This window comes from Canis lupus, chromosome 6, assembly GCF_003254725.2.
Source record: "Canis lupus dingo isolate Sandy chromosome 6, ASM325472v2, whole genome shotgun sequence".
NCBI classification, from domain to species: domain Eukaryota; kingdom Metazoa; phylum Chordata; class Mammalia; order Carnivora; family Canidae; genus Canis; species Canis lupus.
In genome coordinates, this window is record NC_064248.1 from 75,499,827 (window position 1) to 75,526,413 (window position 26,587).

General features: G+C 38.0%; 1 protein-coding gene across 9 annotated transcripts in view; it reads right to left on the bottom strand.

Annotated features, from left to right (window-relative positions):
• Positions 1-26,587, bottom strand: part of LRRC7 (leucine rich repeat containing 7) — a 491,773-nt gene that overhangs the window by 127,207 nt on the left and 337,979 nt on the right. For all 9 annotated transcript variants that reach the window (XR_003124468.3, XM_025417997.3, XM_049111806.1 and 6 more), the window contains 2 exons: positions 5,985-6,059; positions 66-210 (listed from right to left, as the gene is read on the bottom strand). Coding sequence is in view for 8 of the 9 variants with exons in the window: in XM_025417997.3 (XP_025273782.3) it covers positions 66-210; positions 5,985-6,059 (220 nt within the window). In the remaining variant the exon portion in view is untranslated. The remainder of the gene's footprint in view (positions 1-65; positions 211-5,984; positions 6,060-26,587) is intronic.

Here is a 26,587-nt window from a genome sequence, read left to right on the forward strand (position 1 = left end):
CCAACTAGGACTAAGCCAAAAAAGACAATGATATATTTCATATAAACATTCATGAATATTCTCACCTATAGAGTCAGGCAACTGTTGCAACATATTGGATGACAGTAAGAGGTCCTCAAGGGCTTCACATCCAGAAATTTCCATGTCAACCGTTTCTATTCTGTTTTTTGACATATCCAGGTATACCAACATCTTTAACTTCCCTATAGACTTGATAACATTGCATAAACTCAGGGTTAGTTGAGAAACTTTCACAAGACATTTGAAAGTTATAAAAAGCACAACACCGTAAAACTTATTTTAAAAGCAGCTACAATAATAACAAGCATTGGCAGGAATGTAGAGAAATCGCAATCCTCGTACACTGCTAGCAGGAATTTAAAATTGTGCGGCCACTTTGAAAAACAGTTAGAAAATGTTGGAGTTTCTGTAGGACCCAGCAATCCCTAGGCATATACTCAAGAATGCAATATAAGCCCACACAAAATCGTAAATGTTCAAAGCAGTAGTATCCACAGTAGTCAAAAAATGGAAACAATCCAAATGCCTTTCATTTGATGAATAGATAAACAAAATGTGGTATATCCTCATGTTGTAATATTATTTTGCAATAAATGCAAATATATGCTACAAAATGGATGAGCCTTCAAAACATATGCTGTGAAGATGCCAGTAACAAAAAATCCACCTGCTGCATGATTCTATTTATATGAAACGTCCAGAATAAGCATCTCTATAGAGACAGAGAGTGGATTAGAGTTGCTGGAGGTTTGGGGAGAAGGGGACATGGGAGTGATTGGGACTGGCTTCAAGGTTTCTTCTGGGGATAATGGAAATGTTCTAAAATTAGATTGTGGTGATGGTTATTTAACCATGTGAATATTCTAAAAGCCACTAAATTGTATATTTTATTTTATTTTATTTTTTTAAATATTTATTTATTTATTTATTTATTTATTTATTTATTTATTAATCTACAATAGTCACACAGGGAGAGAGAGAGAGAGAGGCAGAGACACAGGCAGAGGGAGAAGCAGGCTCCATGCACCGGGAGCCCGACGTGGGATTCGATCCCGGGTCTCCAGGATCGCGCCCTGGGCCAAAGGCAGGCGCCAAACCGCTGCGCCACCCAGGGATCCCTGAATTGTATATTTTAAATGAGTGAATTTTATGGTATGTGAAATATATCTCAATACAACAATCTCGACACTGCAGAAGAAATCAGCCAATCAATCAATCAATCAAAACAAAGATTGCCATGCCACCCAAGTAACATATGTTGACATGTGGATTCTTACAATTTCAAACACATAGAAAAAGGTTTTAAATCATGATTTGGACTTTATCCTACTAAACAGGTTCAATATTTTGTTCATTCAACAGTTCTTTTTGAGGATCTACTATGTGTCAGGGCTTGTGTTACACATGGAAGAACAATCATGAAGAAGTCAACTAAATATGATGAGAGACTTGTCATGATACAAAGTCTTTGATTCTTACAGAGCTCGTAGTAGTGGAGGAAACTGTCAAATAAACAAATAATTATGATTATTTATAATGATAGCAAGAAAAACTAGCATGTGTAGAATGCTGTAGAAGCACAGGGCTGCAAACTGCCTGGAAGACATAGCTTGTCAAGAAAAGGAGAACCTGCACCCGGAAGAGAAAATGACTCAGACACTCACAGCAAAATGTGAAAAATCATGGCATGTGTGAGGAAGAGTGGGAAATTTGATTTACAGCATTACAAGAAGCCAGGTGTTAAAAGGCCTTGTGCGTTATGTGAGGAGATGTAAATTCTACCAAACAGGCAAGGAAAGCTGCTCAAGGCTTTTAAGACAGAATGACACGATCAGATTTGTGCTTTAAAACACTGCCTTCAGGGAACTGTGGAGGAAAGATTCATGGTGGGAGTGGCGGAGACCCATCAGAAGGTGCTGGAAACATGGCAGCTGAGGAGATGAGCAGGACCTGAGTTAAGGCAGCAGATGTGAGCATGAAGAGGGGACAGGCTTGAGAAAACTTTAGAAGTGGGAGAATTAGATTCGCAAGTAACTGCTGAGGACAGGGAAGAACAAAGTCCTACCGTGAACAGGAATTACAGGGACTGCTTAGCTGGGACGTGCACCACGGGAGTCAGAGCAAGATGAAAGTCCTCATTTTCTTTCTCTTTCAGGGCATGTTTTGCAAATAAATGCCCCCCACACACCCGCGTTCAGTGGGTCATCTGTCCTTCTAACCTACCTGGGCACACTTTAATATACTGTCTCTAATTATTTGACAGAGGGAAATAAATAAGTCAATAAACTTATTATGCACACAAGCACACCCTCGGTACTGTGCTGAGTACCTTACATATATTATTCGATTTAATATTTCATATCCTGGCTGCTCCTAATGTGTTTTGCAGACCAGCAGCATTGGCACCGTCTGGAAGGCTGTCAGGAATGTGGATCTCAGATCCACTCCAGACCTACAGAATCAGAATCTGCACTTTAACACACATTACAAGTTAGTAATTATGTGATGTCACACACTGAGTTCCCTGGAAAGCAGAGACAAAGGGAAGCTTATGCGAGAATGTCCTTGGGATCAATACCAGTGGAAAAATAGAGGGAGAAAGGAAGCATGACTGGGCAGATGCAGAAGCCCAGCCGTGATGGGTCTTGAGGGAGTCTGCAGCTGGCTCTTCAGGGCTCACTAAGTTGGGACTGCCCTGTATTTGTCCCGAGGAAGACCGAGGAGCCAGACCTTTATCACCAGGCACTGGGTGGAAGTCTCCCAGAATAGGGATGTGACCCGGGTAGGGAGGTTCTGTTCAGCCGGAGCAGTTCCTGAAGAAGGTGGAGAGCTGCAAATAGCATTCCCAGAAGCTTCAGGAATAGAGTCAGTTCTTCATTCCAAGAGGATGATGCATGCCAGCATCTACTACCAGTAACCTTCCAAGGTTACTCCATTAAGAAGGGTGCAGCTAAGATTCAAACTCACTTTTCTCAGATGACAGACTACAAAGCCTGTTGATTATATGGGCAGTTTCTGACCTCTAACTCCCTAATTAACCCAGCACACATCTGTAGCCCTGCTCCCTCCTGTCCTTCCTCATGGAGGCAGAGAATGCGAGCAAGCTCTTGGAGTAGATAAACAGTGGCTAAGCTAGGAAGAAGTACTTTGGGTGACTTAGGCCAGAGGGCTGAATTCCCCGCATGCCTGGAAATATGTCACTTGGAAAAATACTGTCACTCTACTTATAGATTTCCTCCCTAAGGAGCTATTACGCTACCATGGCTCATTCTTCCCTTCTGGTGAGCAAGAAAAGGATGATAGATGTTGTGTGTGTGTGTGTGTGTTTCTTTATCATGAGAAAATTTCTTTACTCTGAACCTCCTTCATTGTTATCTGTAGTGGAACTTAATATTTTGCTGTGAAGTTTCTAAACATCATTTTTAGAAGCAAAATAACACTTCGGTGTTTATTTTTGAGTCTTCTTAAACTCTCACTTTCAAACACCTTAGAAAGGCAACAGTAGCCTGGAGTGATAAAGGCCTTTGAAGTCCAATGTCTCAGAGTCCTTGGGGATATTGAATCTTGCTCCAACATCCTCGACATCGAGGAGTCTGTATGTGAGCAGTAGAAGCAAATGAAAAGAGTAGAAGCCATCACAAACAAAAGATATTGGAGTTTGTTTAAAATCAAATATAGACTCAATGCATTATTTAGTCACATTTTGAAAGACTGATCTTAGAAGGACACTCATAGGACAGCTATGTGGAAGACTAATTTTTTCATCATTATCTACTTGCTTCCCTGATTTACAAAAAACAGAGTAGCAAAATGATAGCTCAGGCTTCCAAAAGTATTTTAGAAGTATATTAATGAAAATATACTTTGATACATGAACTAATAATAAGATGAACTTGCTTTTTTCCTGTGTCTTATGACACCAAATATTTAGGATTAATCATTCTGTGAAACTGATAGACATGGGCTAGCTAAAGGCTGCGTTCAACATTAGCTTGTCAAAGACATGTGTTTCTAGGTACTTGCATAGCAACTATTTGCTAACACAGACATTCAGAAAGCCATGCCTCTTTATGGCAAGGAGATGGGGGTTCCCACAAGGAATAGAGCAAAATATGAAACTCAAGTGTACTAACATGAGAAATGTCCTTAAAGCACCATATGAGAAAAATCTACTCTTGAAACAGGCAAAGTAGGCAGCATTATCTGTTTCGTGGACAATTTCATCACTACTTTTCCATTTAGATAATAAGGTTACTAAGGAGTTTGAGGTCTGAGTTGATTTTCAAGGTTGGATTTTGGGAATGTAATGCCTACAAAAAGTAAGATCAACGTAATTCTCATCTGTGCCTTCTGCTGATTCTAAAGCAGCAGCATTTTGGAACATCATAGTGAACAGCAGCCTCTGGTGCTGGTTTCAATGATCACCGTCTACCTGAGGCATGACCTTGAGCCAGTTACTTAAATTAACTCTTTCTGTTTTAGTTTCCTCATCCATAATATAGGGATGGTAATAAATCCTACTTCATAGGATCGTTATGAGGATTCAGTGAGCAAGTATTTGTAAAACACCTAGCATTTATCATGAGTGAGGCATTATCTAGGTGATTTTTAATTAATAAACATATTTAAGCGGCAGGTGTATTTTCCAACTAGACATACACCCTGATTCCTCAATCTGCACAGGGAATTGATGAGTATCTTACCTGTGTTGCCCCAAGATCTGTACATACCCTTAATATGGCACAGATCAGGCTCTACTCTGTAGTGGAATCTAGATCTCTCTCTCTTATTATGGATGAGCTCCTCAAACAAATATATTCAAGGTCATTGGTTATATTATCTTTGTAACCCTAACATTAACATAGTTTTTGGTTCATAGAGGCATATTTGTAAACGGTTTTTGAATAAATCAATATATAAAGGATGTGCACGCTTTTTTGTTTTGTGTCTATGATGACAGTATAAATGTATTCTTTTTATAAGAGAAGAAAGTATTTTTTTCCTTAATCTTTTGCCAGATTTTCTCCTTTATGTGGCTTCATGCTTGTTCAAAAGAGAAAAACTTCTTGTTCTCGTTGCTTTTGCAATCATTCTAAGGAGTTTTTAATGTCAGGTCAAAAGAAGAATAAGACTGGCTTTGGGAACACATATCTAAATCTCAGTGGCTGAGGAGTTATTACAAATCCAGCTGTCCTGTCTACTTAGTTCAATGCCCAATGCAAGGGGTTTGAAATTGGCTATTACCAATAGGAACATTGTGGTAGAGGGGTGTGTGTGTGTGTGTGTGTGTGTGTGTGTACATACTTGAGTGCATGTGTTATGAGTGGCAAGACGCAGTGTTTTACAAAGCCCTTCTTTCACTGAATGGAAAAGGTAGGAGTGTTCACACTCAATGAATTGACCAGTAAATCCCTCTTGGGAGATATTACTGGATTGTCTATCTGTTAAAAAAAAAATGGATTCTAGTTTGACTTTCTTTTTTAACATTTTGTAATTTACCCTTATCATTTCCAAAAATTCAGATGTATTCAATTGGAAATTACCAAAATTGAGAGAAAGATTTTTATTTTGTGGAAGAGCTTTAACAATGTAAGTGGAAACAATCATCTAGTTACCTATAGGAATAAGTTTGATTTTGCAAAAATAAGACTTGGACTTTATACGTAGCATTTTCTTTTTCTATCTATAACAATATAAATTTCTCAGCTTTTAAAAATCAGTATGTAGAGAGATGAAAATGTAATCCTAAGAGAACAAGAGAAATCTTTCATACATTTTATATACCTACACCATTTACAGAAGGTATGTGAAATAAAGAAAAAAAAGCTATGAAAAACACTTGGTGTCCAAAAAATGCTCTTCTTTGAAAGGCAATCACTGAGATTTACAAATGAAGATTATCATTAATTACAATAAATATATAACAGATGCTAGACCACATGGCATAATAAAAACTTACATACCCCAGGTAGCACTTGCAATGCATTATTATCCATCCACAGCTCCCTTAAATTTTGTATCTGATCCAGAACTTCAGGCTGGGAGAGAGATAGGGAGAAAGACAATCAAATTAGTTTTTTTCTTAGCACAGTATAAGTGTAATTTCTTGAATCTGGAAACTTTATTTGTCAATCTAGTGTTAAGCCTCTAGGAAGTTCTCAGTTTAACCCAACCTCCATCAAAACTGGTAGTCCCTGAGGTAGCCAGCCTAGAACTGACCTGGAAACAATCACAACAACAATAATAAAAATTAAAATCTATTACGCTCTCTTAACAGCCTACAGTCATCCTTTATAGCATTTATCATACTCTAATTACTCAATGTGTCTGTCTTCTTCACTAGAATACAAGCTTTTGAAGGGCAAGGCAATGTTTGTTTTTTAATCACTATTCCTCATATCCCTTATATTTGCCTCGGTACTTGGCACGCAGTAGGTTTTTATTATGTGTGTGTAGTAGAGCCTTACACACACCCTCCCCATAGGCATCACATTACCGTGATATGATAATAGTATGAATTGGACCCACTCATTTCTTATCCCTTCATTTACTTGGCAGATTATTATTGGTTGAACAGTGGATGCCCTGTATGTGAAAAGCATACTGTAGAGTCCACAGTTATTCAAACCCAGTTCCTGCCTTGAAGTAGCTGATGATCTAATTGAAGAGACAAATACATATAAACAACTGAAACAGAAGGTAGCATACGAGAGAAGAGAATAATGTAGAGAAGATCAGAGAAAGGAGAGAGAGAACACGATTAGGGTGTAACACATGGTGCACAATGAAATACTCTAATTCCCTAAGTTGAAGTTGTCTCTAAATTCCACTTTGTGGGCAGCAGACTATATAGAGAGGATAGAGGAAGCTATTGCCACCAGCATCATCTCTTGATTTGTGATGACCTTTTTCTGATTTCTCTCCAAAAATTATCCCATTCGGGACCTTAAGGCCACCTGCTTTCCTTGAAGTTGACTCCTTTTAGCCACTCTAGGGAAGTGAGGAAGGCCTGTATTCACCTGGCCACAGGGGTTGGCTCAAGAATGGAAACTGGAGCCATTCAGAACAGATGAGAAGCAATGTTTCTTTCACTGAGACTTCAGGGGAAGAGACTCTTGGTCTTCCCTGCTGAATTAGCAACTGGAAGGATACAGCTCTGGGAGCTTCAGGCATGAAAAAAAAAAAAAAACAGGGAAGAGCTTGTTTGAGTTAAAAGATGGATCCTGATGACATACTGGGCTGAAATTAAGCCATGCCTGAAGTCAGATGTTTCCTCTCTTTCAACTGCAAAAAAAAAATTATCACTGAAACAAGATACTACCATAGTTCAATAAAATTTGAGACTAATTAGGAAAACCAGTGTATTTTATAGAAAAATAGTGGAAAAGAATCAAATTGTTTCTATGTAATGATGAGAATATTGGTAATTGTGAGGCAGCAGGAGTTACATACAAACATCCGACACATTAGTAGGGCTGCAGAGACTGCGCGACTACCTTGGAGAGAGCCTCTGATGCCTTTGGACTGCAACTGCAGTGGAACATGGTACTGTTCTTTGGAGAAGTTTCATTTATAACAAGAATCAAAATCTAAAGTTAGATCATGGCATTCAGCTGTGGACTCAGAGGCATGTGTAAGTGTGGAAGATTTCTTTTGTGTGTAGGAAAATATTCTCACTTTTACTTAGATCGACAGGGAACAGGCAGTGAAATACTCTACCTGTATGTTAAGCCTGGCAAGGGTGGAAAACATGAATCAAATGTAGGAAGCACAGTCTAGCATGCAGAAGCTTGGAGGCAGAGGGATGGCTCGGAACAGTCAGGGCAGTTGGAAAATATCAGTCGCATGGTGCAGATTTTCCTATGCCTAGGCATCATGCAGACTTTAGAAAAAGGGAGGGTTGCATACTGGTAACTTCAATACAACCTCATCTTTGCAATAAGACAGACACTAATTTACAAATTTGGATCAATGAGCATCACTCAAGATAAACTTGATTGTGCTGTGGTAACAAATTAATCCTGAAATCTCAGGGGCTTAACACCAGATAGGCTTCCTTCCCATTCCCATTACATGTCCAGTGTCATGGGTTTCTGCCCCCACAGTCTTGTGTTGTTGCCATCTCAAGACTTCCAGAAGAGCAGGAGCAGAGAAGAGAGTGTAGAAAACTGGGCACTACTCTTAAAAATCTCAGAGTAGATGTGACACATATCACCTCTGCTTATAGCTCCTCATCTAGAGCTGTTTATAAGGCCTGGACCTACGTTCAAGAACGGCTGGGAGATATAAGGGAGATTCATGGAATATTTGAACACTACTGTCCATGCCACACAGTGACATCATATAAAAGAAAAGAATGACAAGAATGGATAAAAGTACTTTAATAATTTACTTATCCCTTTATTCTGTAAGTACTTATTAAACACCTCCGAAATTCCAGGCATAACACTGATGCATGGTGTAGTCTAAACTGATGGTCTATTTCTAGGCAAACACACAAAAGGTAAATATATGGTATAATGGGAATATAAGGAAAGGGGGACCTATATGCCCTAATTATGAGGAAGCCACATAAGTATTCACGAGAGGGAGTTGGTCAGTAGAGAGGAGAGGACAGGAAGCACATTTTAGCCAGACGCATAGGGGAGAAATAGTATAGATGTATGAATGGCAACAGGCAGTTTGCTTTACTGGCATGTCAAGTTTGAAACAGAGTGAGTAGCAGAAAATGAGGCTAACAGAAGAGGGCGGGGTCTATGAAGTCCTCATATTTTGTTAGGGAGATAGAGATTATTATATGGGTAAAAGGACATCACCAACTATTTAAAAAATATTTTTAATAAGAAGTGATAGTGGAAAAAAGAAAAGAAAAAAACAAGAAAATTTAATAGGGCTAATAATGAAAGCGGTAATGAGGAATAAAGAGAAGAAGTTGGATTCAGGAAACATTTAGAAGATGAAAACAGTAGGATTTGGTGACTTGATATAAGGTGAGAGTGGGGGTCATGCATGTCCTCCAGTTTCCCAGCACCTCGTGGTGCCACCAATGGAGATGCAGAGAATACTGAGGTAGAAACAGACATGTGGGGAGACTGATTTCAGTTTTGACTATGATTAGCTTTAGGTTCCTGTGAGACACAGGTGGAGATGTCCAGGAACCATTTAACTACTAAAATCTGAAGCTGAGGGAATAGGTCTGAGCTAAGGATACAACTTAGGTGTTTGTGGAGGTAGAAACACATGTGGACAAGTTCCCTACGTGGGAACGCGAGGGAATCAGAGGCGCAGCTGAATGAGAGAGGAACCCTGAGGAACACTAACGTTTGAGAGCTACACACAGGAAGAGCAGACTCAGAAGAAGGCAAGGAGGAACAGAGTCCAGGAGAGTAAGGGGTTACTAAAGTCCAATAAATAGAGTTGTATTAAGAATAACGGAGTGAATAAGAGTATCGTTTACAGCAGAGGCATCCAGTGAAATAAGAGACTGAAGATGTCCACTCAGTTTTGGAAATATTAGTATGCTGGTAACCTTGGTGATAGAAATCGAGGGGCTAGGAAGAAATTGAGGAAGTCAAGCTGATAAGAAGACACTAGTAGGAAGGGACAGATTGAAGACAGAGAAAATGCTATAGAACTAATGGAGTAAATTCTAAGAGGTGATAAATAAGAAGAAACCGATAGCACAAAAAGAGAAGCTGGCCTTGAATAGAAGTAGGATACCTCTTTCACTGAGACTCAAGGGAAGATGGTAAGGATGGTGTGGTTGTAGGTGAACCCTATGGGGGGAAGAAGTGGGGAGAGGGCATGTCTGAAAGTCTCAAAGTTTCTTGATGAAGTAGGGAGCAAGATAATCTGTTGAACAGGAGGGGTCAAGAATTTTCTATATGTAGAGCACCTGGGCAGAATGGCACATACCAGCAGAGTTTGAGGGGAGTCAAAGAAGAAGCTAGGGGCAACCAAAGGAGCTCTATCAATAATAATTATTTTAACTTTTTAGGGGCTAGGTGGGGGACTGACAGTCTAGGAAAAACAGAAGAAGCAAGAGATTTCAGTTTTCCATGAGGTCAGCGAGGAATGCAGGAGATGTGAGGGATTGAGAGAACTAGGAGGATGAAAAGTTCGTATGAGAGCAGAAGTTAGGAGTGTAAGATTTCTGAAGTGGTTCCAGGCATTGACAGACTTGACGCTGGAACTCTGGGTAGTATGAAATCTTGGTGTGTGGGCAGGGCAGGATGCTGTGGGAATTGGTCTCTAAAAATTTGGGTAGACTTTCATGCACTGCATAACATGTTCCCTTGGCTGTGGCAGAGAAGGTGGCAGATAAGGCTGACCAATTATACCCGTCAAATATCTCTCACACTGGGTTCTCCTGGGAACCCTAGACATCCATGACTACTTCGAAAGGGATGACTAATTCCAACTTATATTTCTACTTTATTTCAAAGGTTCTCATTTAATGTATTTAATAACATAATAAGGTAATAATAGTCCTACTTTATGGGTGAAAAATAGGATAATCATTTCTTGGGGAAAATGAGAATGATTTTATGAGGGTTGCATAACTGCAGCTGGGACCGTTCCTCAGGTCTTCTGGCTCCAAAGATGACATCATGTTACAGCTTAAGACTGAAATTCTGAAATAACGAAGAATGCTGGTGATCACAGATGCCCAATAAAGAAAGTAAAGCATATGCTAGATTTCAAAAAAAAAGATAATATGTTTATTACTGGATATTATAATAAAATGTGCCACAGAAGAAATTTCAGCTAGTTCCTAATAACATCAGAGAGAAAATATATTTAGTAGATCAATACATGACCTCGTTGAAACAAAAACCATAACATGAAGATGATGCAATGGCATTTCATGATCAATAAACAATCTTAAGTGGGTCTTTGAACTGAACTAAATGACCTGCACCACCCAACCTCACACATAAATTGCCTTTTTTCATACTACAGGTCTTCCGTGATTTACGATGGGGTTACTACTGATAAAGCCATCATAAGTTGAACATATTCATATCAAAAGTGCATTTAATACACCTAATCTATTGAGCATCATTGCTTAGCCTGGCCCACCGTAACCATGCTCAGAACACTTACATTCACATGCAGTTGGGCAAAATTATCTGATGCAAAGCCTATTTTATAGTAAAGTGTTAAATGTCTCATATAATTTATTGAGTACCGTATTGAAAGCAAGCAACAAAATGGTTGTAAACGTATCGGTTGTTTACCCTGGTGTCCCCCCTGGCTGACTGGGAGCCCCTCCTCCCTGTTGCTGCCCAGCACGGCCAAACAGCATCCCACTGCATATTGCTAGTCGTATGACCAAAATTCAAAATTTGAAGTCTAGTTTCTATTGAATGTGTACCGTTTTTGTGTTATTGTGAAGTTGAAGAATCATATGTCAAGCCACGGTTAAGCCAAGGATCATCTGTACTTGTTGTCATAGCAAAGTCAATTGTGTCCATTAAAAATGAATGAGTTTACTTATAAGAATGGCTTCGGGTATTCAATACTGATGAAGGTGTGTGAGCACAAAGTGCTTTGAGGATTATAGGTTAGCATAGTCTTCTAAGGAAAACGTTTCCAAATATGTTTCTCATGTCTTAAAAATATTCACATCTGCTTTCAGGCAACTAGCCTTACTCAGATGCTCTGAAATATAGAAAATTCTTACTGTAGAAAAATTTCACTGAAGAATAATATAATAAAATATTATAATATAATATTTATATACAATTTATATGCAATATAATTATTGATATATTAAAATTTCACTGATATAATTGATATATTGAAAAGTCACAGTCTAAATAAACAATAGCTTAAGGGAACATATAACCAAATAATGATAAAATCTTTTGTTGTTATAGTATATAACAATGAAAGTGAATTATCTATACTTTTAAGTGTGCTGATGGAAAGATCTTGAAGACATAAATGATAAAATAGGCATAAAAATTCATATAGCACAAGTTGATTTCCAAAAATTATAAAACAGTGCTATATATATATATATATATATAAACATATACATATATATGCAATTAAAATAGAAATATATGGAATAGAAGCACACCAAATTCAAAGTTATAATTGTGCTGTGATAGGAACAAGACCAGGAGGGACCAGCATAAAGACTTCCATTTGAGCTACAGTGTTTTATTTCTTTCAAAAAAAGATTGAACTCAAATACAAAAAATAGTTAACTTGCTCATTTTGGTTAGTAGGAATTTAACATATTTCTTTAAAATTTTTATATTTTATATTTTATAAAATATATTTTAACATATTATATTATAATGTAAATATTAAATGCATATTTAATAGGAAATATTTATATATTTTATAAAAATATACTTTTATATGTTTTTACTTTTTTAAGAGTCAGAAAAATATCAGAGGAAACTACATCAAAATATTAATTTAAAAATATCAATGGTGAGATTATGAGAGATTAAAATTTTGTCTACATTTTTTCTATAATTTCCAAATTTTCTATAGTATATAGGCATTACTTTAATAATAAAAAATAGAGAATATTTTATTCTAAATTTATACTCACCTAAACCACTTTAGAATTCTTTCTGAAGTGACCTTACTTTGATTGCTAAAATGGTCTAAGAAAATGATTACATCAGCATGAACATGAACGGAACATATATTTTGCATGACTGCAACAAACTGCAATAACTCCTGTCATGTATATACAATTTTAGGCTGTTCTATTGATTTGGATATATGTGTTACTTTTATTCCACTAAATTACATGATAGAGTTTGACTATATTTATTTATACCTCTATTAAGTTTTTTCTTCCGTGAGGTTAAGAGAAATATTTACCGAAGAGCATAACATCTGACATGTATCTAATTTTGTCAAAATTAAACCAGGAAACCTTAAAATTTTAAACTTTAGGAAAAGAACTTTAGAGGGTGCCTGGGGGGGGGTTCGGTTGGTTGGGCATCTGACTCTTGATCTCAGGTCAGGTCTTGATCTCAGGGTCATGAGTTCAGGCCCCATGTTGGGTAAGGAGCCTACTTAAAAATAAACAAATTAAAATTAAGAAAAGAAAAAGAACTTTAAATTTTAAGTGTCTTAAAGTTGAGATGATCTGATGATATAATAATAACATCTTGTTATTCCCAGACACTGTGCAGAAGCTAGAAGGCAGCAGGATGGAATCTATTTCAAAATGCAGATAAATAAAAGTCTTTTTTTCTGAAATCAACAAATGTAAAATATCAAACGCAAGTCTGAAAAATTATATTCTCTAACCAAAGTGATATAATTATGATATTTCATTGAGATATTTCAGTTACTATATTTTTTCTAAAGTTTGAGATTGATACTTCAAATTATCATTATTTTATGTTTGCCCTCTTTGATAATTTTTAGAGTTTGCAATTTGCCAAGGAACCAAGGTTACATTCTAAGAAACTTTCTCCCGTTTCTCATTAATTTTTTTTATTTAATAATATGCTTGGTGTGCTACAGACCGTTAGCTCTCATAACTGGGAAACTTTCCATTCATGCATTTCATAGTGCACAGCTGAAACCCTTTCTGATACACAAAATTGGATGATTAAAATTGTTCTGCTCTGATGGCCAGCCGACTTGTTCATTCTCTCAATTGTTCTGTCCTACACACCTTGAGACCATTTAACTTCTTCAGTTAATTTCTTTGGAGATGAAACGGTTAGCTCCAGAGGGTCTCGGCCTATTTCCACTTTACGTTAGTTTTATGTTTCCCAATTTTATTTCAGACGCCATTCCCACAAAAATGTTCATATATTAAAACTTTACTTTTAATTTAATTACTGCAATTAGTTAACATTTAAGAAAATATTTTTACATGCCAGAAATTATTGAATGAATAAATAAACAGGTATTCTTAACAATTAACAATAAGATGCACTGCTGAAATAACTGTGATTAATTTATAATTAATTGAAACACTTTCAGCCATAAAGTTTAATGAATATTTTAATATGAATATGGATATGAACATAATATGTTCCATTTGAGTATGGTTGAGTATGAGTATGTTGACGGCACACAGGAAAAAAATCTACAGAAGACATGATGTTGAGAGGGAGAGACAATACATGAAATGACTGAATTAGTCTCCAAAAGGATCTGAAAACGTTAGAACACTGGACAGCTCTAATTATGTGAAGTTTAATAGGGACAAACATAAAATCCTGCCATATGTTTCCCAAACCAATTATACACATATACATTAGAGGCAGAAGTAAATGTGAAGAAAATTGAGGATTTAAGTCAAGAGTAAGCTCAGTGTTGACTATTTGCTCAGAGTTGCCTTCATTCGGTCCATAGATACCGCCTGCCCCATGCACAGAAGACATTAAGGTGATCTTTGGGAATATGATTCAGACTGTGAAGGGCTGTCCCAAGATCTTTTCTATCAACGTGCTGTTCTATATGCAACCATCAGCCCACAGAAGGACTACAGTATTCTGTTCCCCTCAGGTGCCCCAGGGTAAAGGTGTCTTCAACAAACCAGAGCTTATTCAGAATAAGCCATAGGAGAAATGGCGGAAATGATACAGAAGCTGGAGATACAGGGATCCCTGGGTGGCGCAGCGGTTTGGCGCCTGCCTTTGGCCCAGGGCGCGATCCTGGAGACCCGGGATCGAATCCCACATCGGGCTCCCGGTGCATGGAGCCTGCTTCTCCCTCTGCCTGTGTCTCTGCGCCTCTCTCTCTCTCTGTGACTATCATAAATAAATAAAAATTAAAAAAAAAAAAAAAAAAAAAAAAAAAAGAAGCTGGAGATACAGAAGCTACAGGCATGCAGGACGCCGGTCTTTGAATAACTGAAGGTTGTTGGATGGAGAGGGGCTGGATTTGTCCTACCTTTATCACCAGTTCAGAATTAGTATCAGTGAGGAAAGTTGTAGGAGTGATTTTTTTTTTCCCAATTAGATCTGTCTAAAATGAAATAGCCTAATTTCCCAAAGGAGAGAGTGATTCTTCTGTGAAATGAACATATAGCTCCCCAAGAAGATCCAAATAATAAGAATAAAACAGTAGCAACAACACAAGCTAAGTTCTTTTGGACACTTACTACAAAAGGGCATTTTTCAAGGTGCCTCTACATAAATTATTCTTACTGAATCTTGACAACTATCCAGTGTGGTAGGTATGATATTTGGACAGGTAGTAAGCAGGGTGGTTAAGAGCCTGGTTTGGGGAGCTGGATGGAGTTCAGCTCAGGGTTTTGTTGCTTACAGGCTATAAAATCTTGGTTTGGGTTCCTTGTCTGTAATAGGTGAATGGCAGGGGCACATTAGTGAGGATTAACTGCTCTTAAAATATTTGAAGTACGGGGGTCTCTGGGTGGTTCAGCGGTTGAGTGTCTGCCTTCAGCTCAGAGCGTGACCCTGGGGTCCTGGGATCGAGTCCCACATCCAGTTCCCGGCAGGGAGCCTGCTTCTCCCTCTGCCTGTGTCTCTGCCTCTCTCTCTGTGTCTCTCATGAATAAATAAATAAAATCTTTAAAAAAATATTTAAAGTGCTTGGAACACTGAAAGGTTTTAAGTGCTGTGCTCAATACTCAATGAATATTAGCTATTATCCCTACCTTACCGACAAGGAGATTTGGGCATAAAGAAGCAAATGACTGTGCCCATAATTTTATGGCTATTATATAGGGGAGACAAGAGCCTGATCTTGAAGTTTTGTCAGATGATGAATAAGAGGAGTATCCTAGAGAAAAGTGCTAAGTGGTTCATTTCTAGCATGGTGCTCCTTGGGCAGGCAGCTTTGAGATGAAAGCGTCAAAGGAAGAGATCAGATGCTAAAGAGAGGCTTTAATTCCTTCAACAAATGTGTTCAAGTCACTACTTATCAGGAGTCTATTTTGTACCAAGCACTGGAGAAAAAGTAGAGAAAAACACCAACCAACCAACCAAACAAGCTCTCATGGAGATTACATTCGGATTTCCTGGGGTGGGTCCCATAACGCATTGGCAATTAGGGAAGGGAAGGGATTCTGATTCCATGATTTCCATTTTAATGTACTACCCGCTCCCCCACGGAGATTACACGGCTTGATGATCTCGTCTGAATCGAAACCCAAGAGGGAGAAACTGTCTAACACATACGCTCGCATCTCACAATTCAAACTGGTCTCAGCCCTCTTTCTCCAAAAACCCACATCCACTTCCTCCCTCCCCCTTTCTACACTGCAGCCGGTAGGCCATTCCATTATGTCCGGTGTCCCACTATCCAAAGAATATGAATCTCGGATACCTTTACCATATGGTGCAAAGCAAGTCTCCTCTGACCCTTTCCTGTCCCTACACCTCCATTCAAAGTTGAGCCTCAAGGAAACCCGAACTCTGCTGTTCCTAGAGGCATCATGCTTTCTCTCACGACCAGGACTTCCCAAATGTTGTTCTCGAAGCCTGTGGGTCTGATCATTGATCGGGTGAGGTATTCCTTTGGTGTTGGTGTTCCTACTGGAGGACTTCGCGTATTATACTGGGAGCTCCTTGAAGCAGGGACCTGAATCCTATTTACCTTCGTATCTCCAACTCTTCCCAAGGGAATACGCTAGTGCTTCACACATTTCATCTGAATTGAACAGAAACAACAATCCACGCTCATAATCAATATTTTCCTCCATTCCAATTCAGTAACTCACTCCCAATACCCCACTTAAGCTGTCATCGCAGGAATGTGTACCAACTCTGAAATCTCAATCGCAAATTCCCCCTGGCTGACCGGGCTCCTACACTGATGTCCGTGCCCTGGAATTCCGCAGGAGCAGGGACTGGCGTGACTTCTAAGCTAACTTCACCTTTATTCATTTCTCTTTTCTTCCTTACCAGGCCGAGATTCACGAGTAACACTTCATCATCATGAACAGTTTCTTGCAAATATCGCTCGGCAAATGTGTCCTCTTTTGTCACATTCACCCCACTGATCTGAACTTGGGTTGAGGCCAACTTTCTGCCCTTTCTGCTACTGCACTAAGCTTTGTTTAGAAGAAATCACAAGTTGGCTGATTGTCTCACTTTAAATTCATGACAAATACCTGAAATGGGGACCGAGTCCTGCCACACAACCGGATTACTTTTCCTTGAGATGCTCAGCTCTCTGAGACCATTTCAGAGTTCTTCAGTCTTGTCAAAGATCGTATCCTCCTCTTACCCCCAGTTCTTAGCTTACCTATATTGTTCACTGAAACACACAAGGGGCCAGAGACGGATTTACTCCAAGGGTAGGGAAGCTTAACGCTCAGGCCTCTCACCTGCATGTTGAGACAGATTGGCCGAGGAATATATTATAAGGACAACGGGTTAAGATTGCTCTGATTTGCTACACATCCTTTCCCTCCGTCGTACTTCCTTGGGTATGATGTGGCACGTCTGAGATCTGGCTTAGTTGGAGCTGAGTTGGGGATGCCTCTAGTTCGGCTTTAGCACGATATGTTTATGTGTTTTGTAGTCACCTCTATGGCTCTCTTTCACTGGCCACCGCTGGCCTTTCCAAACGCATGTTCCCTTCCTGTCCATATAAGCTCTAGATCATATCTCTTCCATTTCTTCTCGATTTGCAAGGATCCAGACCTGCAGTTCTCCCCTTTCTCACACACATCAATCTCTGTCTCTACCGGGCCATGCAAACATGCTTTAGTTTCTCTTATCATGAAAAAATACTGTTTTCATAGCCTCTCTAGCCTCTTCCAGCTACTTTCCCACTCATTGCTCTTCTTCACAGAGACACTTTAGAGAAAGTTTTGTCACTATTTGCCTTTGCTTCCTTATCTCCCATTCACCCTTCAAGGCACTCTGAAGTATCACTGAAAACTCATTTTCTTGTGAAAAATCATCATGACTTCTACCTTGGTGCTGGGGTCCCTAAAATACAGCTACATAAATCAGACTTAACACGTAGTTGTTAGAGTCAGAGAATATAGGACAAATAGCAAATCGGGAAGAGAAAACAATTTTAATTAATAATTAATTAATTTTTAAAGATTATTTATTTATTTGAGATAGAGAGAGAGAGAGAGAGAGAGAGAGAGAGAGAGAAGCAGGCTCCATGTTGGGAGCCCCACGTGGGACCCAATCCCAGGTCTCCAGGATCACACTCTGGGCTGAAGGCAGCGCTAAACCGCTGAGCCACTGGGGCTGCCCAGAGAAAACAATTTTAAATATAGAGATAAAGGACTTACATTAAGGCCCTGTTGACTAAAGGAAATTTTATGGCTATAAGTATTTTCAAGGTAGAAAAAATTTGTAATTGCCAATGCAATTTCAAATTCTAGAATCTTTAAGTGATGTATGGATGTTCTTAATGCAAATTATAATTATAGTAAACTATATGATTTCTATGTTATACCTGTTTTCTCTTTGTCTTATTAATGTTTGAAAGGTTGAAAATACATGCATACACTTTTGGTTACAACATATTCCATAATTAATATATTTTTTATGAGCTAATCTCTGAAAATACCTACAACAGTTTTATTTATTTATTTTTTTTGTACCAGGTACGTATCTTTCTAATATAGATAGTTCACTGAATGAAAAACAAATCTGAGTCACCATTTTTTATTTACCACCATCGGTCAATTCCCTGATATGGATTAATTTATAATAGCAGTGATAATTTTTTTTGGAAGATCTATTTATTTGAGAGAGAGAGAGAGAGAGAACATGCATGCACTTGAGTGAGGGGAAGGGCAGAGTTAGGGAGAGATTGAATCTCAAATAGACTCCATGCTGAGCATGGAGCCTACCTTGGGGCTTGATCTTATGGCCTTGAGATCACGACCTGAGCCAAAAACAAGTGTGGGATGTGACTGTGCCACCCTGGTGCTCCACAGTGAGAAACGTTTTTAATAAAATTGCTAAGATGTGCATAAGAATCTATTACGGCATCAGTCTTATTTTCTGTAGATACTAGAAAACTTCTTTTTGTCTTGGTACTTCACGACATCATTATTGGATTTTACTTAAGTATAGTGAATGTTAGTTTATCTGGCAAACGCCAAAGCTGAAATTTCTTTAAACCTTTAGTTTGACACTCACTATTGTAAGCTTCTGGAGCAGTTCTTGCATCGTTGAATCCCTGACTCTTTGCAGTGTGCCTGTTGCAAAAATATACCGCCAATGACCCTTGAAGGTCATAAAGCTGTACTGCAGAACTCAAGTACCTTCTGAATCTAAGACTACTATTCAGAGTGTTTCAATGAAATTCAGAATTAAAATTCTTTGAAAATCAGTAATCAATATCTAGCCTGTATGATAACTAGTTCTCCACAAACTGTAGAATGACCAATTACTTGAACAGAAAATAGCAAAGAAGTGGCTACTGTTCTGCTATAAATAGCAAGAGTTGCAGCAAATAAGAAACCGAACTGCCAAATGTGTGCACATTATCTTTTCTGCTTGAAAGTCAGTCAATGATAAGCCAGATAATTACGTTTAATGACAGTATCTTAAATCTGTTCAGTGGAAGTGAAGAGCTCTATTAAAAATTGTAAATCTTGGGCAGTCTGGGTGACTCAGTGGTTTAGCGCTGCCTTCGGCCCAGGGCGTGATCCTGGAGACCCGGGATCGAGTCCCACATCGGGCTCCCTGCATGGAGCCTGCTTCTCCCTCTGCCTGTGTCTCTGCCTCTCTCTCTCTCTCTCTCTCTCTCTGCGTCTCTCATGAATAAATAAAATCTTAAAAAAAAATCCCCCCAAATTGTAAATCTTTCCATAGGAAGACCATTTTGTTGGGTTTGGTAGCAAGAGTAGTTTTTTAGGCATTCCTTTGGGTGATAAAGGAATGAAGACAAGACCCATTCACATTTGGGTTCCAAAGCCATTTTGTCTTCAATTTATAGCAGTTACAACATTCTAAACTGAGTCGTAACCATTAATCCTTACAACTTAGCCTAGTGGATGTTTAATAAATATTGGCTAAACGAATAAAGAAAGTGATTAGTATTATTGGTAGAAACCTTGACTCCTGCTGTGCTTTAAGTTTCCCATTAGAGAAATGGAAACCCTTATATTTATCCTATTCTACTTCACTACATAGTAATGTTACGTAGGTCAATAAAATCTTGTGTGTTACACATCACGGGCTTTTAAACTACACTTTTTTTTTTTTTTTTTCTTAGAGTGAGACAGAGAGAGAGCAAGAGCACTGGGGAGGGGCAGAGAGAGAGGGAGACTCCCAAGCAGGCCCCATGCTCAGCGCAGAGCTCATCATGGGGCTCGATCTCACAAACCTGAGATCATGACCTGAGCCAAAATCAAGAGTCCAGATGGTTAACTGACTGACCCACTCAGGCGCCCCTAAACTACATTTTGAGGACATATATATTTATAAACATTATTGGAGTTCTATGGGTTATTTTAAGTAGAATTTGAGTTATTAATATTGCATATTTTCATTTTATTATTCCTTAATATGTTAGTGTCTATTTATTATTCCTGTATATGTCATCTTCTACTTTTATAATATTTTCTGATATTTACTCCCGGTGTAATCTCAGTTAAGAATTAGATCAGAACACAAAGAGTAGAAGTATTGCTGGATAATTATCATATTTTCTCCATATCCCACATAAACAATATAAACGGATAAAGAAAAGATAACATTTTATAACATCTATCCCTAAACCTGGTTACTGTCATACTTATTACCTAACTAATAATAATAAATTAAATCTAATAATTTATGCTACCTCTCATTATTAGTTATTAAAACCTATACTGTTTATTTATAAATGTTCTAACCTGCCACTTCTGAAGATTTTTTTTTTCACTTCTGAAGATTTAATAACTACTCACCAAGCCCTAACTTCATGGGCAGCCCCGTGTTACGGGATATAGGAGCATGTGCATGTGCGGGAGGGAAAACTCAAAGAGTATTATAATCTCAGATTATATAATCTCAGACAAAATGTAGACATAGGTTAATGCGGAGAGACATAGGATCCTGAGCTACATACTGTGGTGAAAATGATAGGAGTACATAAAGCCAAAATAAAAACAAAACGAATTGAGTAAAGAGGAAAATATTAGTGACCAAATACTTTATAAGAACTAGTGAGAAAATAAGGACAGTTACCTGTTTAATCAGATTTTAACATTTCATTGTTTCCACACTTGCTTTAAAGCCCTTCAAAAGTCTCAGCTTTATTTTTCCTGCACAAATTCTATCATGTGAACTACACATTAAATTATATATTTTTTATTAGTTTTATACAACAGTTGAATGAGCTGTTTGCCAGGGTATATTAAACTGTCAATACAGTTCCACATCAGTACACCCAAATTATTCTTATGGTACTGTGTTGATTCCTTTATTAACCCCCATTTGACGGCTAATTGCAACGATGTAATTTAGTAAAATTATAATATTTATTGGTGCAATCTACAAAGATCAAGACGATGTAATTTGAAATTACATGCTTGATTGTTTTGCTTGTCACTGTAAAAAATTGGTATGTTTTATTGGACAATTTTTTTTTTATATTACAAATGAGCAATGGGTTTTGAGGCTGTGGCTCAAAAGAACTTCTATTGTATCAACTTTAAATGGGGTACTTCCTTATCTATGTGACCTTGCCCCATATTTATAATTCTAGAATTCCTTGCGAATTATCTTAAGATACTCTCACCTTCCCTCCTTAGCCTGCCACTAACATTTTTGTGACTCTCTCTCAAACTATATTGCAGTCACCATGCGCTCATCGTGCTCCTTCCAGCTCCCTCTTCTACCTAAAGTGCTCCTCCTCCTTTTCTTTGCCAGGTTAATTTCCACTCACCCTTTAGATTTCAACTCAAGATCACTTCTTCAGGGAAGTCTTTGGCCAAATTCCATGATAGACTCCTGAACACTTGTCATGGCTGGAATTTTACCTTTGTGAGTGCACTTGATTACTATCAGTTTACCTCACTAGATGCATGAGGGCAGGGACTATCTTTGTTTTTCACTTTACTTTTGTATATGAGAGTCTGACAGAGCCGATTAATAAATGTATTCACCCGAAAGATATCTATTGACGACTTAACACATATCAAGCACTGTGCTTGGTGTGGGGGGATATAACAGAGAACAAAATAAAATCATATAGCTACATTCAGTCATCCAAGAGTTGTTGAATGAATAAAGGAATAAATGATAACTTGTCGAAACAAATGATTCCATATCAACCTTTCTTGATATGGAAGGATCAATCTTTTAATATGTGTCATATGCGTGGTGCTTTACCATTAACATTTTGCATACAGTGCCTTGCAAGGAGTAGACTGCTAATGACCATTTTCCAGATTGGTGAATGGATTTATTTCTAAGCGGGTTAATTTTAGATGTGTAGCTGATGCTGGCTATGCTATAAGACCAAAGGAATATATATATATATATATATTTTAAATTTTTTATTTATTTATGATAGTCACAGAGAGAGAGAGAGAGAGAGGCAGAGACACAGGCAGAGGGAGAAGCAGGCTCCATGCAGGGAGCCCGATGTGGGATTCGATCCCGGGTCTCCAGGATCGCGCCCTGGGCCAAAGGCAGGCGCCAAACCGCTGCGCCACCCAGGGATCCCCCAAAGGAATATATTTTAACTCCAAATTTATTATCCATTTAGTAACAAGTAAATCTTTTCTTCATGAGTGAACAAGAATGCTTTTTTAAAAATTTTGCTTTATCATTATTATGGTTATTTAATATTCAAATTCACGCGAACAAGTCAATAAGGGATTTTGTTAAAAATGTGAATTCCAACCAACATAATATGAAAAAAAAAAAAAAAAGTTGTCCAGACTTCAACTTGTAACATATGCTTTGGTCTATTTTTTTCTTTTTCATATAGAGTTGTGAACAGATGCTTGGGCAGGTTAATTCTGTATTAAATCTTGTACTTCTGCACGTGCCATGAAGATGGATGCTTGCCAAGTCAGCCCTGTATCTCCCTTATTGGTCATTAATCACATCAAAACCACTTATTTTTGCTTTTATTAAATTAAAATGAAAATGAGAGTTCTGCTAACAAAGGTTTATTTTATAGAGTGGGGAGCTCCGCAGCCTCATCTTTCATTCCTCTGCCACAAGAACCTCTGCTCTCGTTAAAATAATCTAATTGCCAACCCTCAGCACGCTTGTGTTTCCTCACCTCCATCCATTCCTATGATCTTGTCAATCCCCTGGCTGGGATGCTCTCTTCCCTCCCCACCTGTCCAAGTCCAACTCATTCTTCAAAGCCCAGCAAATCTTGTGTCTTATGGAAAACTTTAAAAGATTACACCAGTCATCAGGAATCCCATTAACATACATCAATTCTACGGATTTAAGAATCTACTATGTTCAAATAGCTAGGCCACAGACAGGAGAAACACACACATCAGATCAGGCCTTGCCCTTGTGGGCTATAGTTTAAGAGAGAAAAAACATCAGCATTCATTTAACGAATACTTAATAACGGGTAACCATTTTCAGATTTACTGAGAATAAGAATCATTTCGGGAGTTTGATAAAATGTAGATTCCTAAGCTTTCCACGCAACCCATTGAATCAGAATTTATAACAGTGTGATACAAATCTAAGTTTTTAAATTTTTAAGTGTTGATAGCCATTTGAGAGTCTTATTTAATATACACTGCTTATATACAGGGGTTACTGAGATGAATGCACAGATTCTCTGCCCTCAAGGAACTTACATCTTAGTTAGGGCAGGTGGTTAGTCACAATACAAATAATATATATTGTGATGGCTATATTAAAAAAAAAATTGAACAGGCTTGTGAAATGGTTTCAGGGACCACAGAGGATGGAGAGAGTCAGTAGTACTTGTATGCAACGAAAGCACAAGTTAGCCTCACTGGGTTCTGAGGGATTGAAAAGAAATCCTTTTATGGACAATATTCACCAAGCACTAAAAGTAGGAGAAGGGAAGGTTGTGTGCTGTGATCATGCACCTACCCAGACAGGGACACATAAAACATAAGAATGAAAGTAACAGGCACAGCAGAGATCTCTTTATACGGAATCTACAGGAGGGGAAGATAATTTCCAGCTAGTAACATCAGCTTGTTCTCTATAGTTGAAAGTCTGTTTCTGGGTTTTCCTCTCTCTTATTTTCCCCTATGATAATTTGTTTTGTTTCTTAAATTCCACATATGAGTGAAATCATATGTATTTGTCCTTCTCCAACTGACTTTTTTCACTTAGCAGAATACTCCCTAGCTCCTCATCCCAGTTACCCGATTAAAGGCAACATACCTGCTTCTTTTCCCCTTTTACTCACCCCACCCCTTTTCTGCTAGTTCTCTATTTCTGGAATCCGACTTTTTGTTGCCCTTCATTTCTTCTGTCTTCATTTCTTAGTTCTGGCTTCATCATCTGTTTCCTAAACTATTACAATAATCTTCACTCATCCCTGTTTTTAATCTGTTCCTATTAAAGTTCTGGGTTCTAACACAATTTCTGACACATAGCAGGTTATCGATAAAATATTGATTGAGTGATTAATTCATCCTGCATATTAGAGGTAAATTGTAAAATGTAGACTTTGAATATGTTACTTTCCTGCTCCACAATTTTTAGGCTATTTATCATTTATGAGCTGAATACTAGATGCTTAGCATGACATTCAAAGACTCCAATATCTTGCTTCAGTTCATTTTTAAAATCTTAACTCCCTTTATCCTACAAAAGAATCGGTACTCCAGCCATATCTGACCACTTCATTCTAATCCTCCTCTTCTAACTTCTACTCTTCTGTAACTCCCACAAGCTAGCCTCTCTCTCCTACTTACCTTTCAAGTGCTTCCTCACCTTGAACCTGTCTTTCTTCCCAAAGTCACTCTTCAGTTCCCCTGTTTTATAATCCATCTCTCCATCTACCTTTTATTTGCTAATTGCGGTGCTATCATTTGCACTTTCAACATTTCTGAAAGGTAAATTTATGTTTTATTCATCTTTGTATTCTCAGTGCCTAAAGTGCCTGCATAAATACAGAGTAAATGTATGGTGAATGAATAAACAGTAAGCTGATTCAAATGTCAAAATGGGTTTTATCTTCCATCTCCCCCCAAGTTCCCCTAAAATGACAAAACAGAAACAAAGCTGAAAACAAATGAAAGAGAAGAAATTGGTGCTGCAAGTAATGGAAAGGGTAAAAATAAGAAGCCTGAAACTTAGAGAATTTTGTAGAAAGTACAACGTAGATTCAATTATATTTTTAAAAAATTTAATGTGAATCACCTGTGACTTAGGACAAATCAAATGGGGTCCCGCTGGGAAGTCTGAATTGCTTGGTTTCTCTAATGAGATCCAAAAGTTTATATAAATTAGTACTGCTTTTGAGAGGGAAAATTTGCAGTATCTATTAAAATGAATCACATATAACCAATGATCCAGCAATTCTACCTCTAAGAAGTCATTCTCTGCAAATATTTGCATATATATGTAAAAAGTCTCTCACTGCATTATTAAAATAGCAAAATAGTGAAAACAAGATAGATATCCATCAATGGGTTATAGATTAAATAATGTGATGTCCACTATAAGAAACTTTATATAACTTTTAAAAGTATAAAAGATATACGATGCCCATTTTATGTTCTTCAGTGAAAAAATGCATGTGCACATGTACCTTTGCAAATGAATAGAAAAAGAAGTCCCATGACAGACATTAAACTCTGTTTACCTCTGGGGAGTGAGACTGGGAGGTTGCTGAGGAGGATTTTTCTCTTTTTCCTTTATATACCACTGTATTAAAATCACTTTGGTAACTAAAGAGCAATATTAACAGTTTAACAATTTAAACAAAGAAAATTTCCAGATATGAAATAGCAGGGGAAGGGAGCAAAATAGGCCATAGTCAGTCCATAAGGAACAATTGAAGGACTCCTAAATAGTCAGGGATTAGTACTTAAGGTTATTTCACTAGCTGGAACTGCTTATTAAAGATCTTCCCATTGGCTTCTGATATGAGCGATAGGGTCAGAGAGAGAAGGAGGCAGTATTTTGGTTAACTCCAGGCTGGCACAATCAAGACAGCAGTGAAATTGTGTTTATCCTCATTGATAAGTCTTCCTCCACACCTTGCTGGCAAGTGCAGCTGTAGCCTCTAAGAATTCCCTGGCAATGGCCAGAAAAGATAGTGGGTTGAGAACTGCTCTGCAGACCTGGTAACTCAACTAGAATATCTCATAACAGGTGGCTGACTGCAGCATTACTTATCTAGACATGGGCAGCAAGCAGACTTGGAATTGGACATTTGTCTTCTAAAGAAGGGTTGTCTTCTATCATCTATCTTTCTCGAGGGCCCCATATGACATCTTCTTGTTTGTCTACCTGCTTCCTCACTTACCATTGCCAAATGTAGTACCCTGCTTGGAGGCCCAGGGAGAGTGAAGTAGGAAAAGGGAAGCAAAATTGTATAGGATAAATTATTTTATGGTAGAAGTGGCTCAGCTCTGTGTTTATCTCTTGGGGAAGCTATAAGGCTGGCGTTGACCCTTGGCTGAGATAAGGGCACTGAACTAATTAATTATTTATAATGTGCTATTGAA